At 39.9% G+C, this 16,300-nt stretch overlaps 1 protein-coding gene across 1 annotated transcript in view; it reads right to left on the bottom strand.

The window, feature by feature from the left end:
• Positions 1-16,300, bottom strand: part of MOXD1 (monooxygenase DBH like 1) — a 50,136-nt gene that overhangs the window by 9,948 nt on the left and 23,888 nt on the right. The window contains exons 5-8 of the mRNA XM_075446719.1: positions 10,072-10,251; positions 7,746-7,848; positions 4,483-4,649; positions 1,790-1,981 (exon numbers count right to left, since the gene is read on the bottom strand). Coding sequence (XP_075302834.1) covers positions 1,790-1,981; positions 4,483-4,649; positions 7,746-7,848; positions 10,072-10,251 — 642 coding nt within the window. The remainder of the gene's footprint in view (positions 1-1,789; positions 1,982-4,482; positions 4,650-7,745; positions 7,849-10,071; positions 10,252-16,300) is intronic.

Genomic DNA, 16,300 nt, shown 5'->3' with positions numbered 1-16,300 from the left:
CAGGAGTATGCTGGTTCCCACCAGCGAGGTCTCTGGCTCTCGTGGCTTAGAGAATGGGTAACATCCATCAAAAGCGTTCCTTCTGTGAGATCAGATCTTTCGCTTCCAAATTCAGAAGAGAGTGCTAGTACACGAAGAAAATAAATCACCTGGACTCCCCAAGCTGAAAGGAGGATACCCTCTTGGAGGAGCTTGCAGAAGGAGTGAGTAACAAGAGCTTCTATGAAATGTTTTATTATTACTTAATTGATTAGACTGTGGTCTGAATTACACCAGAATGATATATGTAAAGCTGCACTAGTAGTTTTGCATAAGATGAAAACAATAAAAGGCATGAAAAAGGCTCACTTCAGAGAAAGAATTCCAGCTTCTACTCGAGCTGTCTTTTTTAACTTGCTGATACTATCAAATACCTCTTTTAGTCTTTCTGCTGTCTACTCCCTTTTGTTCTTGAATTTTAAGATGCCTTTCTCTATAATCTGCATGGATTTTCCTAAAAATATTGCAGGCTTTCTCTGCAAACCTGTCATCTCCTGCCAGGCCTCTTCCTAAACCCTTCAGCGTTTCTTTCCCGGAGGAGGTAGCACCAGTTTGTCTTTGAAGTCCCTGTGGAGTACAAGCAGTTGGACTTCAAAGAGTAAATGCTGCACCTGAACATCCAGGTTTTGCTCCATATATTAAAATAGAAAGTAAGCATTTTAACTTCTTGCCTTTAAAGGAAAAATGTCAAAGTATCCCAGTGTGGGAGAAGAGATGTAAGAGAGAAAAGGACTTGATGAGAAGCCTGGAAGTTTAAGCCATGGGGGTCCTGACCATGCTTGAAGTTCAGACATTGCAATGGTCTTTTCAGCTCCCCTCCCTTACTGACTCCAACTGTAGACAAAATCCAGTTGTTTGATATTTTGTGTCTGACCAATTCCATCAAGTATGCACCTAGAGAAGCACATCTCCAGCTGCTCTGCTGGCCAGATCTTGAACACCCAACCTTTGAGCACTAAACTTTGTATCCTCAGGTCAAAGCCTTAAAAACAGGTGCCAGCTGGAAATAACAACAGATGACTGAATAACTTTTAAATGAGTGACTCATCCAAAAAAAATCAGACTCTTGTCATGCAATACCTATGGATAGCGACTGCTTCATAATATAATTGTAGCTGGCATTTTTCTAAAAGTTATGTTACATTATGCTCACAAGAGAAGCAAATAGAATTGCATGATTTCTTCTTCCAAAGGATTTTGTTTACTAGAGAAACTTCATGTGGAACATGAGCATGGAGTTTTACGCCCAACAAAAAATAAAAATGTGGAAAAGAAAGAAGACTTGGCTGATTTGTAGACATGTTTGCAAGGCTGGATACTTGCTCTGTGCAAATACTCAGGATGTGCTGCTTGGTTCCAGCAGCTCTGCAGAGCCACACAATGGTGTTCCCATTCTTCAGCTGGCTGGATGCACAAAGAAGGCATAACCAGGCACACATGTGATTTTATAATCTGCTTTGTTCAAACATTTGTGATAGTAAAGTTCAAATCAAGTAATCGTGGAAATTGTGGACACCAAACACACCGAAAGAATAGCTGGAATTAACTGGCCAAGTCAGTTCTGTAGTTAATTGGGGGGACTCTCCTGCACTTTAATGCATTAGTCACTCTGCTATGAGTGGAAAAATTAACAAAACATTCAAGAATTCTATGATAAGAAATTCTGAAGCAAAATTAATCCCAAATGTGAGTGAATGTTAGGCACATGAACTTGTAAACACTTTCAGGGAAAGAATTAAGAGTGTCTTACTGGCAAGATGGTTCTTTCTTCTTTCAGATACTGAAACTCCTGGAAGTTGAAGTCAAACTCATCATCATAAGCAAGTAGCTTCTGCTCCTCACCGTTGTGGAAGTGGCGCATCCTGATTGCTCTGCCAGCAAGATGAGCATGAAGAAGTACTGCAAACACATGAATCCCAGCAGGTCTCTCAGCACTCAGAGCCTGGCCAGGAGAAACCGACATCAGTGTGCCCAAACGCAATGTAATGTAATGTAATGCAATGTACAGAGTATATATGTATTACTAAATGCATTTTACGTTCCCTCAGTTTACAGCAACATGCAGTCTGGTGCAGAACCAAATCTGTATGTGAAATTAAGGTTTCATACACAAAAAAAGGCTTGGTTTTTTTCTGTGATTTTTTTTAAATAAAAAATGTGGTTTTACTGCTAATGCACACAGCTTTTATAAAAATCAACTGGACTGCTAATAATTGTCAATAGATTTAAGACTTTCAAGGGTATTATACTAAAACCTGCACATTATTTTAGTGCTAATGGCCGATGCTGATGAATATGGATGTTTATTGTGGAAAAAGTATTTCTATGCAGTTATGAATGATGTTATCATTAACATCATGCCAAGAGAAGCACTTTAAAATAAGAGGCTGTAATTATAATGTGCTCCACTTCCCATCTTCAAGTCAACAGCTAGTGAAATACTGTACCTTTATATTTGAAACTTTTTTCCAGGTCAAAAACATTTTAAAATTAAGTTTTCCAAATTGAGACAAATCTGCTATCACTCCCATTCTAGCTGAGATCTATGGATCCAAATTTTGGTATGCTAAACTCTGATTCTTTTTCAGAGCTCAACCTAGAAATAATCTGTTATCCCAATACCTTTCAAGTACAGCCTTAAGGTCACAAACCTCACAATAATGTATTACTCAAATGTTTTTATGCTGAAACATGCTATGACAATATACAACATTTAACACTACCACGAACAAACCTAAATTCCATATCTAACTTGCCCTTCACACCAAACCACATCATAACAAGTACTGGTTCAACCTTTCTCTATAATGACAAAACATGTGAGAATTTCCCGTGATACGTTAATCACAGATTTTAGACAATGCTTCTATTATCTGTAGAGATATTTAAATTATCTTAATGAAACCAAGTGTTTAATGAATGCAGAATTTTGTACTTTGCGTCACATAACAAAATCTGTTCAGGTCCTTAGTTTCTGTGGTTTGTCTAAGAACAACTTTCAGTTTTTCATTCACTGTTAGGAACTTTTTGCACATGCACAGACCTTAACTGGTCTCTCCCAACATTTCTTCTGGGCTAGTTTCCCACACTATTACAGAATCACAGAATCACAGAATGGTAGGGGTTGGAAGGGACCTCTGTGGGTCATCTAGTCCAACCCTCCTGCCGAAAGCAGGGTCACCTAGAGCAGGTTGCACAGGACCACGTCCAGGCAGGTCTTGAATATCTCCAGAGAAGGAGACTCCACAACCTCCGTGGGCAGCCTGTTCCAGGGCTCCGTCACCCTCAGAGGGAAGAAGATATTCCTCATGTTCAGACGGAACTTCCTATGCTTCAGTTTGTGCCCATTGCCCCTTGTCCTGTCGCTGGGCACCACTGAAAAGAATTTGGTCCCATCCTCCTGACACCCACCCTTCAGATATTTATAAGCATTTATAAGGTCTCCTCTCAGCCTTCTCTTCTTCAGGCTAAACAAGCCCAGCTCCCTCAGCCTCTCCTCATCGGAGAGATGCTCCAGTCCCCTCATCATCCTCATAGCCCTCCACTGGACTCTCTCCAGTAGCTCCTCATCTTTCTTGAACTGGGGAGCCCAGAACTGGATGCAGTACTCCATATGGGGCCTCACTAGGGCAGTGTAGAGGGGAAGGAGAACCTCCCTCGACCTACTGGCCACACTCCTCTTAATGCACCCCAGGATCCCATTGGCCTTCTTGGCAGCCAGGGCACACTGCTGGCTCATGGTTAACCTGTCGTCCACTAGGACACCCAGGTCCCTCTCTTCAGAGCTGCTCTCCAGCAGGTCTGCCCCGAGCCTGTACTGGTGCATGGTGTTGTTCTTCCCCAGGTGCAGGACCCTGCACTTGCCCTTGTTGAACCTCATCAGGTTCCCCTCTGCCCAACTCTCCAGCCTGTCCTGGTCTCGCTGAATGGCAGCACAGCCTGCTAGTGTATCCACCACTCCTCCCAGTTCTGTGTCATCAGCAAATTTGCTGAGGGTACACTCTAACTCTTCATCCAGGTCATTGATGAAGAAGTTGAACAAGACTGGGCCAAGTACTGACCCTTGGGGGACACCACTAGTTACAGGTCTCCAACCAGACTCTGTGCCACTGATGACAATCCTCTGAGTTCTGCCATTCAGCCAATTTGATATTTTGATTATTGATAGCTTTGGCGTGGAAAGCAATGTATGCTTACATATTGAACACACAATTAAGTCACTGCAAGCGTGGTGTCATCCAGTACTACTCATATCAATAAAGCAGCATGAATACTGAGCACCCCAAATATCCAGATAAGAAAGACTCAACATTCTGGAGGACAGCATGTAGCCTTTGCTCACATGTCTTTAACTAGTAACTATCAATCTTCCCAAGAATCTAAAGAGTCTGTCCAGAACTATTTCTAAGAATGAAAACCCATGGATTCAGGCAGGAGACATACCTCTTCCAGACATTCCAGTGTGCAGTGACCCTCTGACACAAATTCAGGCATGCCCGGTGGGATATTATGGAAGAGGCTGACCCAAAGGCCAGCTTCAATAACCCCAGCATCGTATTTCCTTATAACTGGAGTATAAAATAGCCTCAGACCAGAGTTATCTATCAAACCTGCAACAAAAGAACAGTCAGCCATGGCTGTATATCAATACTTCAAAAAAAAGAAAAGAATTCCAACTGTTTCACGTTTTTCAAGGTTTTTCTGAAGTTTTTTACATAAAAATCAAGGCACCAACCTTAATAACCTGGAAATGAGTCAAACCACATGCAAGAAGTAATAATTAGGAGCAGCCCAGAGGAGGGTTCTTCAACATGGCATGTTGACATCTGTGATGCTCAAATGTGAATGAAAAATACGTGCTGCCTGTAGCCCCCATGTCCCTTCCACAAGTTATCTAACATGGACCTCTGAGGTAAGAAGGTGGATCACAGACAGAACAAACAATACAAGCAAATAATAAGACCTCAAAAGGTGCCACGTACGATTTTCAAATGAAACATTGAAAGCAGAACTTAAAGTTGTGGGGTTTTTTCTTTAAGATTTTCAATTCACTTGTTGTCTTCTACTTGTGAATTTATCTATTCCTTCACCCTGCGCCCTAGCATTAATTATATTTTTTCTTCGTTTTGGCTTCCTTGTCATGATACAGCACACCTCAGATGACCAAATACATCTGTTTTGCAATCTCATCAATTAAGAGAGCATCAACTAAACATATGAAAATTGGCTTCCTAAATCCCAAATTTGAAGATAATACCCGCACCTTGAGTACAGTAGACAAGGGAACTACACAGGATTCTTGTGCTGCACTCACTCAAGGACTTCTTCGGATGTCCAAAAGTAGTTTAAGGAACCAAAGCCTGATGTAAAAAGTTTGTGGGTTTTAAGAGTCAAAACAATATGAATCTATTTAATTCATCTGAATGTTTAGCCATATGCGTTTGTTTGTGTATCTACTCAGAATTTATGTTACCTCTATCATCTAACTGCTTGTAATTATTTCTCTTGCATTAGCCATTTTTATTAGGAAAGATACAAGCAAAAAACCAAAGATTAATTTGTCTTGCACAACCTCTACTTTCTGTTAGCTCATCTCTTACCCTCTTCTTTGTTGCCCCTTTTCAAATTTCAGTTTTGAAAATCAAAAATGCAAAAAAACTACCAAGTATGTCAGAGAAGGTAAGAGGCTTCCTAACGACCTATAATAGACCTATACTGCAATCGCAGTGCCTGAAACCAAATTTTACATCAACATGAAATCAGCAGCTATTTTCAGACAGGCAAATGACAGAGGGGCAGAGCAGGGCGTAAGTTTCCCACTCACTAAAATATCTAAGGAAGTAGTGTATAATTATTAAGGAACAAAGGATATGAACTATGCATCGCCAATTAAGAGTGGTAATCAGCTATGAGACATTCTGCAATATACAAATCATGACATTTCAAGTGATATACACTGTCCCACAACATCCCAGTTTTCATGTATTTGGGAATCCATACTCATACCCTTTCTGAAGCTATTTGCACAATCTCATCAACCTGAATTTTTCCTTTGCGGTATTTCCACTTCAAGCTTGTCGCTAATATCTAAAGGCCAGAAATTTTTACAATATGAAAGTATTTTTGATAAACAATCTCAAAAGAGGCCACCTTTCCAATTAAAAGTGAATGTTAAGGATTTCATAAACAGAAACATTCAAAACTAGCCAAGCTCAGAGCAGCTCAAACATTTTTGAGTCCAAATGGGGGCCAACGCTGACTACTGATTGAGTCACTTAGGAAAACATTACCCCAGATCACAACGTGAAGCTAGCAATGCAGCTTTACACCGCGAGACCCAGGCTGGGAAAATGCAGATCCCAGAACCGGAAAACAAAAGTGACTCGGAGGCAGGTCTGGTGTTGTGTCAGGAGGACTCATGTGCCCCCACCGGAAGCAGATGGAAGACCCAGGTCTGCTCGCTCACACTCATGGCACATTCATATACTGTGTATTTCACAGGAGAGAAACAGGACCTGGATTAGAGATTCCCGTGCTCTGCCTATGCTGTCTGAATTTTCCCAGGTATTTGGCAAGATCCTGTGTTCACCTGGGACTGTCCCATCAAGGCATAACTGTCCTCACTGCTTAAAAAAGAAATGAAGCATCATTGAGTCCCAGTTTTTGTATGTGCTACTTGAACTAAAACAATGGTATAACACAGCACAGTTGATTAAAATAAAACTGTGAATTTAGGGACACACCCAATTTGGAAATAATTTTTCTGCATGCAACTTCTTAGGCTTCCAGGCAACATTTGATGGGAAAGCATGCAACATCAAGGATGCAAATGAAGTTTACTGAACCCCATGCAAATATGCTTCCTGAATGGCAAGAGTCTGCCACTAAATAAAATAATTTTGAGGTAGTTCATCTAGAACAACACAAAGAGGGAATAACAGTAAGACAGAACACCATGACCCACACAGAGGATTTTATTTAAATACATGGGAGTGTAAAGAAAGGCCAGTAAACTGCGCTGCACTGGATTTTACTCAGTTCTTATATAGCAATCACTAGAATATTCTCAGATGCTCCAGCTCAATAAAATTTGTTTCAGAACAAAGAAGTATCTTTCCAAAAGTCCAAGTTCCCTAGATTTTCTGTGGCTCCCTGGCTTCTTCCTTTTGCTTCTTCTAAATGTAAGTGAATTTTAGAAAGAAGATTAAAAAACATCATTATAAATGAACAGCTTATATTTCAAGATAAACTGCTTTTACTCAGTGAATGGTCTAGCAACCTGAGCCTACACTTCACCTTCAAAAAATGCCCAGAGTTCAGGCAGATGTCTTAAAAAAATGTTTAAAAAAAATAATAAAAGGCTTGTTTCCCTGTGTTGTGGTCTCAAAGTCCGGGTGCTGTTCTGCTCCCTCTCAGTCTGATTGAATTTCCCATCAAAAGGAAAGGAGAGAGAGATAACGTGAAGAATGTGGTGATAAAAGGAGATCTATTCACCTGGTCCACAATTCGTTGTATATCTAAATCTCCCTCTGATTTCAGGTTAACGTTTGGAGTGCAGTGAGAAAAACACTGGGAACCAGGAACTATTGCGCAGGGAAAAATAAGCTTCAGCTTTGTATTTGCTCTGCCGTGCAACGCAGTGAGAAGCACTTGTGTCTGGTACATTTACCCATCTTGCATGTTTTAAAGAGCATGAGGGTACAAACCTTCTGTGTATGATGGATTGTCATAATGCACCTCCATAAGAACAAACTGAGGGTCAGCTGCGGTGCCAATGGATAAGCCAACATGAGGAGGGTAGGTGAAGCCCTGGAAATCAACACACACATACAAAGTTCAGGTATTTTTTCCATGGTTAAGAGCTCATTTCTTTTTATAAATACTCTATTTTTCTGAAATGATACTATCATATTAATGATAAAATTTACAATGGTAATTTCTTTTAAAATGTTCTGAACTTGTCGTTGTGGTGTAATACATTTATTATATACCTAATACACTAAATAACTATGTCAACATAAAATAGTAGATACTATGCTTGCTAGAGCATAAAGGCTTGAGCAAGCTGGTCTGACTTCACCCTGTTTTGAGTAGGAGGCTGGACTAGAGACTTCCTGAGGTCCCTTCTAACCTGTGCTATCCTGTGATCTTATGATTATTTATCCTGCACTTATTGCTTGAGTGGAAAGGAAAATTCCATTTTAAATGTATAAACTTTGCATCATCAAGCAGTTAGACTGACAATAAAACCCTTATGAAAAACTGAATCTACATTTGAAATGTTCTCGGTTTCTAAAAGCAGTAATTTCCAGGGAATACTGAGGTTGTACATAATTGGATTGTTTTTCCTGAACAAATCACTGCATTCTAACTAAAATGGTTTGAAAAACAAAGATGATCTTCATGACTACATTTACATTTGCAAGCCATGTAATGCAAAAGAAATAGCTCTGTACAGTGCAACAGCTTGTGCTGGACCCACTGTCCCCAAACAATGCTCCTTTGGACAAGCTGTGGTCGGAACCCCAGATGCTACTGGGAGGTGCTGGGTTCACCCCCACACATTCCATTTAACTTCATCCCAAAGGAAGCTGTGCAAGTTCTCAAACCACTTGTGATGCCAAACAGAGCTTGGTAAGTGGGAACAACTGGGAGATCTACTTCAAAAGCTCACTCCTGATTCAAGTCAAAATCTTCTAAGCGAACTCATTTACTAAATTCGCTTTTATAGGAATGAATCTGCATAATTTTGCAGTATATAGCTAATATTTTAATGTGCAGTCTGAGTTCCTAACTTTCTGAAATGTGCAATTGCAGATCCCAACTTTCTCATGCTTGATGGACATTAATGAATTAATCTTAGTGTATAAATATTATCACTTCCATTCTACGTAAGGGTAAACTACAGCACTGTGAGCACTCCAGTAAACCTGAATGTAACTCATATCTGCCAGATTGCTCTCTATAGATCTTTAACAATGGGATCATCCTTGCAAAAGCCTCCATAGTGCTTGTCAAATTATAACTTATTTATGAGTTTTTTATTCCACTTAGATTAAGACAGTTGAAAGTATGAATACTAGGTCAGCGCATAGCTGATGGCGAAAGTGCAAAACGCATGCATCAGGGATAATGCTTATAGTGGATTAAACTCTGATGGGTCCATGTAGCAACTCTGGTTTCCTCACACTGCAGCACTCGAAGACAGTTTTGGACTGCAGGCTGGCAAATGAAGGCTCCAGAAACCATCATCACCCCAGACTCTCCCTGTGCCCACACCATTGTGTCTGTGGGCACACAGTGAATCCAGGGAGTAAAGAGGGGGTGGGATTCTTCTTTTGGCAGTAATGCTGCCTTATGTCATCTGAAAGCATTAACTACAGCCTAAATGAACATATGAAATAAGCTGAAAACACAGCCTGGGGTCAACAAGACATCAGAGACTGTTTTCTGTAGATATGTCCCATTGCCATAAGCAAAGTGGTCCTTTTGATGGCTCTGCACGGACACAGGATCACTCCTACATTGAAATGATGTCTCTTTGGGCTGGGTAGGAAACTGCAGTATGATATGCCTGAATGGAGCAACACTGTACCCAGGTCCTGGTAAGGCAGAAAATGAATTAAATCTATGTCTAACTTCATCTGGAAAATCTTGCCTCCGTGTCTTTCATGCAGCCACCTACAGATACTGGTTGCTGCTGGAGGTGGTGTATTTCCACATCAGATGGGCCAACCTGATGCGGCAACAGACTTCCATGCTCCCAAGTCATCTTCTTCCCCTAATGCATCAACTCTTTCTATCCAATTTTCATTACTTTTAGCTTGCCACTCAGGAAGTTCATTGCATTTCATACTTAAGAGGCCAACAAGAAGTTGAGGACTTACTGGTGAGGTGTTTCGAGACTGTGATTGTGCACCCTTAAAACCAGACGGATTATGTCATCACTAATATACTAGGAAGAACTTAATTACGACAGAAACCCTCCTAAAGTCCCATTGATGAACCATGATAGACAGCCATTCATCTTACCTCTCCTCCAATGGCCCAAGCAAAAATGACAGTCTCACACGTAAGAAAAGAGTCTGGCATGTTGGGGTGGTAGCACTCATGCCCGTAGTCCAGCACACTGTCGTTCAAATTGCTGCTGCACTGGTAAAGCAGAATATGGTGCACCAGATTCTCATGGCCTTTCTGGATCAATGGCTCAACCTGTCAATGTTAAAGTGAAAAAGAAAAGGAAAGAAAACACATCTCAGATGTGACCATTTCAAAGCAAGTATAGAAACAGAACTAAAAATTATATGGTGCATTTATTTTAAAACAGGAGATTTGGCGTTCGATTGTAAATAGGCTGAGGTGCTACTTCAGCACTCTGCAACCCCAAGCATTATAAACGCCGTCACCCAAGTGCAGTGGTGGACAGGAGGAAGATTCTGTCTTGATGAAACCTCTGTTGCCATCTATCTTGTTCTCTTTTCTCCCACCCCAGTCTTCCACTGTCACTTGCCTTTGTCCCTGCCTGATCCTGTTCAGCCACATTCCAGCATGAAGGGGATACAAATCAGCTGAACATCTGTTCAGCTAAACCAGTTTGGTATCTGAACTACTCAGAACTTTACATCCCTCTTCCTGCCTCTTCTGTACTATTTTAAACTAGAGCTGCCCCTAGATTCTGCACATCTAGGGTAAGCCTGAAGGTATATCCCACATTCCTCAGTAGCTCAAGACAGACTTTCAAATTTTTTTGACATCTACAAGAAATTAGAATTATTTTACAATCTGCTCAGTTGTAAAGAATTTATTAACACGAAGTCATTCCTCAGAGGTTGGGCGCTCCAGTCTGTTTGTGGCATTAAAGAGCTGGAGGGCTCTCAGGGGTGCCTGGGTGCCCTCGAATAATTTGACCACCGAACTTCAGGGTAGGCTGAAATTATTATTTCATTTCCACACAACAGTGCTCACTCTCTCTTTGGATGGATGATGTTAAATTATCTCTGTCAGAGATGACATCCCTGGGGCAAACATGAATACTTCTGAAAAAAATAACTTCATTTTTCAGAAAGATTGTATTCCACAAAATATCAGCATATGGAAACCAATATTAAAATGAAAGGAGTTGTGCCCTTGCTTTTGCTTTCAAATATTGCATCCCGTTCTATCCTATCTACCTTCAAGTTGAATAAGATAAACATTAATGCTTTCACAGGACAAGTAAAGCTTTGGCATTGCAACTCTTAAGATGCAGGGTGCCATGTAGTATTGCCTTTTGATATTAGGAAAGAGAAGGTATTTTGAACAGGCGAAAACTGTATACACATCCTGACTTTGCATCATGCGTTTCATAAGCACATGAACCCCAACTAACAGAGGACCAGAACAGTGTAAGCACAAACAGTTTATTACCTTTATTAAAATACTGTCAGCACAATATTATTACCAGAAATTTATCTCTGCACTTTGTTCAAATCACTAAACCAATTAACAAAAGAGGAAGGGCAGGAAGAAGCAACCAGAGCCTGTGCATATCAAGACCACCCTCGTTGATAAAAATCTGCAAAATATCATTGAAGTTGGGCTCCCGGGGAGTCCAGCTGCTGCTGAGTACCTGCATGTCTCTCCAAGAAGGGCACGGCCGAAAACCACCCACTTCAGTGTGCTTAGCAGTCAATGGATGGATGCCAATTTACACGGATGCACTGAAGTTTTGTTCTGATGGCAAGACTGAAAGACATCACAAGAGACCTTCTGTACTGTTCTCAGCTATCACTATTTCCCTTAGCCTTACCATCACCATGAATTACCGTACTATGAAAGTAAACACATTTCTGAAGCAGCCAAAAGCAATTTTTCCCATCTGATAAGAATTTATTCCCAAAATATCAGACCGACCGACAAAGATTCAGAAATCCATTTCAGCTTGATGATGCTTCTTCCCTCTACTCCTTCATACACCTGCATATTTATCCAAATACTGCAGAACCAACACAAACTCACATCATAGCAGCATATACATTAAATAGCAGTATATATCTCCAGAATTCAGAAACTCCACACAGCATATGGGCTAGTCAGTGAAATGGCTATGGGAGTATTAGCTCAGTACCCATCAAGAAAAGAGAGTATTTTTGTCCCAACATGTGATAGTTCTGCCTGCTGCTACAAGATCCCAGCACCTGCTGTGCTTACAAGCGCTACTTCAAAACCAGCTTCCCCTCAAAACAATGGGACATCACCAAGATTAGAAACTCACATCCTGCCATCGGTTTTTAGTGTCGGTTACCTAAACAATAACAGCGCTTCAAAAAATAGGTTTGTTCTGCTTTCTTTAGTGAAGAAAATAAAAAACTAAAACAAACCCTTACGCATCTTTCCGGCGCATCTTGTAGGACAACTTATATTCCTCAGATGCACAAATAAATAATGAAAAGCAGCAGTGAAGCTACACTTCTTACACATTTTAATTACAACTTGGTTGAAGAGGTACCACCTTTCTCTCTCCCCTTTTAAACAGAGAAAAGAAGAAACTGTTAGGAGTGGTCAAAAGTCTACTAACAAAAATCTTAGGAAAATCTCATTAATCACAAGTTGTTCACTTCCCAGAGATATATGGAAACATTTTAATGGCCAGGACCCTAAGGATCACAGAGTCATTTCCAACTGAAATGACAGAAGGAAGAGGAGCAGACCCCCTAGACATGTTGGGCCCCCTTTCTCTGATCCAGTGACTAGCTAACTGTAGTAACTCACTAGAATAACTTCAGCAGAAAATTATGAAATATGATTTGATTGTCTATTGTAGTGATTAACCGAAGCAGGGATTTAAAGATGCCATTCTACATCCCAGGTGAGTGCTGCCCTAGCCACCCAGCCATTTGTTGTTTTAGCTTATAGAGTAAGTCGATTGCTTAGGCTGCCTCCCTCTTCCTCCTTCACTTTCCACAAAGAGCATCTGTACAGCTTAGTTTGCTCCAAGCTGAACGGAAATTCCAAACCCTCTTTTTTTTTCCCCAAATAAACAGAATTCTTGTTTTCCGGCCAGCCTTACAAACAATGATGAACAATGACTGAGTTCCCCAAATGTGGGGCCAAATTCGGCAAATCACTTACGCATTTAAATGTGCACAAAAGTAGTCCCAGGTGTAAAATTAGTTGCTAAAGCAGGTATCTACAATTAAATATCTACATCAGGGTGGTCTGGTTTCCAGAGTACTTGCAGCCCCAAAGAATGATAACACAATTTGAAAGGGCTCATGTCCTACAAGAGATCTCCTATTTTAACAGCCCTTTATCAGGCTTGATCCCAAACTATAGGCGTTCATTTTTAAAACGTCAAAAGTTTCATGCACGTACTCAAAGTTTCCAGTTATTTGAATGTTTTAAGCATAAAGTTTTTCTCTCTTTGGCAGTCTTTAATCACAAAATCACACAACTGAAAGCTAAACTAGGCTAACGTCTACTTTTGCAGGTCTCCAGTTACAATAACTGTGGACCAACCCTGATAAGTTGCCATGGCTGTCCTGTTAATTTGTCTTGGGAAATAATGCAACTTTTAGAATACTTATAGAAAGAAAATCATTTACTGCAGTAAATTAGAGCAAAGGAATGAAATACAGAAAAAATGTTATAAAAGTAGGCATAGTAAATAATAGTCACTAAACTGCAGATTTAAGCGAACAATTAATTTTCACTTGGATTCTTATTTATACATAGGCTTGTTCACTCCGTTCTCGTAGTGTGAGGGGATGCTCATAGGACACCTTCAGCCACTGATAACTGAGTAATTTAGACAAGTTTTAATGAAAATGGGAGTCCACCATTCACTTCCAATAATTATGAGGAAACCTGCGACTTTGAAACATACTTCCTTCCCCTTTCGTTGCTAATTCCTACCCACTTCTTGTTAGCAAAAGGAGTCAAGAAAGAGGCTGACAGGAAACTGAAAGAGAATATCCATATTACTACCTATTTTCCCCATTTTGCCTCATTATTTGAGGATCATCTGTGGTGCTTTCACTGTTGCTGACATGCAAGGAAGACCCAGCTGTCAGGGTTCATCTGTTTGCCATGTCACAAATAAGCCTGCAGAGATACTGCACCACCGGGGCACCTCGGTGACTTCTTCCCCTGCAGCCAAAGTACATTTTCTGCTTGACATTTCCTAACTGCCAGAGGCTCAGATAACAAAAGCCCTATATCCGCCCTACATCGAAATGCCAAAAGTGTTTTGTGCTGCAAAAAATAAGTGCATGTAACAAGACACAATCTTCCCTGCTTTTCATGAAACCTGCAGAAAGAAGCTGCTGCTGTTTTATTATTCATGATGAATTACTTTCTGCATCCTCTCTACCTTTCTTGAAAGCTTGGGTGAAATATCTTTCTAAGAGAACACACTGACATATATGAACACGTCTGACTCCACTAATACAGAGAAAAAATAATACATGTACTGTAATCCACCACCACATCAAATCAGGGTTCCCAAAGATGGAAGTTATTTAAAATACACCACATTCAAATGCAAAATGAAGACACTGCCTTCTGCAACCAAAAGTATGGGTTATGGTTATGGTGTTTGATTAGTGTGATCTGTACTCATCGGGCAGGTTGAGAGGTTTTACAGAGCTCTTTTCATCATACTGTATCTCTTAGCATTTCTCAGAATACTGACTTTCAAAGAATATAACAAACAAATTTTCAATTTATTATCAAGTTAGTTAATACAGGTAAGACGTGTGTTTTCCACCTGTTAATTTAACAGAAGCCCTATTCTAGTCAACAGGTGACATCACATGAACAAAGAAAATGCTTACATCTGCCAACGTTGGGTTACCCAGCTTCAACTTTTCTTCCTCTCTTCTGTATTTCCTATTATCCCTACACCTACAGCACGAACTGAACACAGCATATGTCTTTTTTCTTAAAAAAACAAGACAAAATTGTAACTTAATAGAGCCTTGCATCTCAAGCTGCTCACAAGCAGGGTCAAGATAATAATGTACAATGCATTAAACAGGATGAAAAAGCAAACAGCTCAAATGGTCCAAGAAGTTAGATTCTCTACAAGTGAAAAATATCTCCAGAAACCTGGAAGTCTTTCTTGCTTATTCCTGTTTTTCTCCCTTTTTATTTGCTTTGCTTTCTTTGATGTTAACAGCTGTGGTTTGTTCTTCATGCTTGCCTGTGCGAATGATGAATGTTAGTAAACTATATCCATAGTCTCCCCATAGCATCCCTGTTAGAAAATATATCCCAAGGAACCTGAGAAAACAAAATGCTGAGTTTATTTTTATATACAAAAATGGCAACAGGTTTTTTATCTTGTTGCAGTGATGCTTCTTCACTGAAATGTCAGTGAAAAATATTATTTTATTTTTTCTGACTCGAAAGCTAGCTTCAACTTAATCTTTCATTTCAAAGGCACTATGGAATGATATTTTGCCATATAAATTACTTTGAATAAGGCCACAGCCTTACACAATACCTCGTGTATGTAGCTGGTGGTGTCACCGGAAGAAAACACTATTCTGAAATCTCAAAATTGAGAGGAAAAATTTGACACAAGATTTTGTCCTGGCACTGCGGCATCTAAGAGAGTTTCTAGCCTGTGGGTGGTTATTTTATTTATATGAGCTTGCCATGTTCCTGATTAACTCAGAACAAAAAGTGATGGTTGTGAAACTGAGTACTGGCTGAGTTTACTTGAGAGAACTTTTGTACCAGAACACCAGGGGTGTACAGAAAGCAGAGACCCTGCATTCTGTATGCATCATCAGAAGAACTATTACTTTCTTACTAATTACACTGGTCTTTGTATTTCTTTCACAAATGTGTATCATGTACACATATTGAAATATTTGTCTGACAGAAAAGTTCTTCAAAGGTAGACGTGATGTCTTCTTAGGAACCATCAAGATTTTTTCTGATTTTTTTTTTTTCTTTTCAAAAGTGTAGTTGTGGAATGAACAAATATTTATCTTAAACATCTCTTTTAAGGTTTTCAATTTTTCTTCAGAAAAGCAAATACTTGGAATACTTGGCTTAATACAGTTAGGTCTTTTTCAGCAAAAAACTCCACATATTCCAGAAAAAAAAAAATCAATAATAAAAGAGTTTTATTTTCATCGAAATGTTCTGAAAGAAACACACCAGTCATTTTCTGCCTAACATTACTTCTTGCATACAACCCAGAAGTGCGCTGAGCAAAAAACCAAGAGCTGAAAATACGCCTCTGAGCTGGGGTAGATGTTTACGGACACGA

Source organism: Opisthocomus hoazin, chromosome 2 (genome assembly GCF_030867145.1).
Source record: "Opisthocomus hoazin isolate bOpiHoa1 chromosome 2, bOpiHoa1.hap1, whole genome shotgun sequence".
NCBI classification, from domain to species: Eukaryota; Metazoa; Chordata; class Aves; order Opisthocomiformes; family Opisthocomidae; genus Opisthocomus; species Opisthocomus hoazin.
The sequence above is the reverse complement of the archived record's forward strand: the minus strand, read 5'-3'. Positions and strand labels throughout refer to the sequence as shown.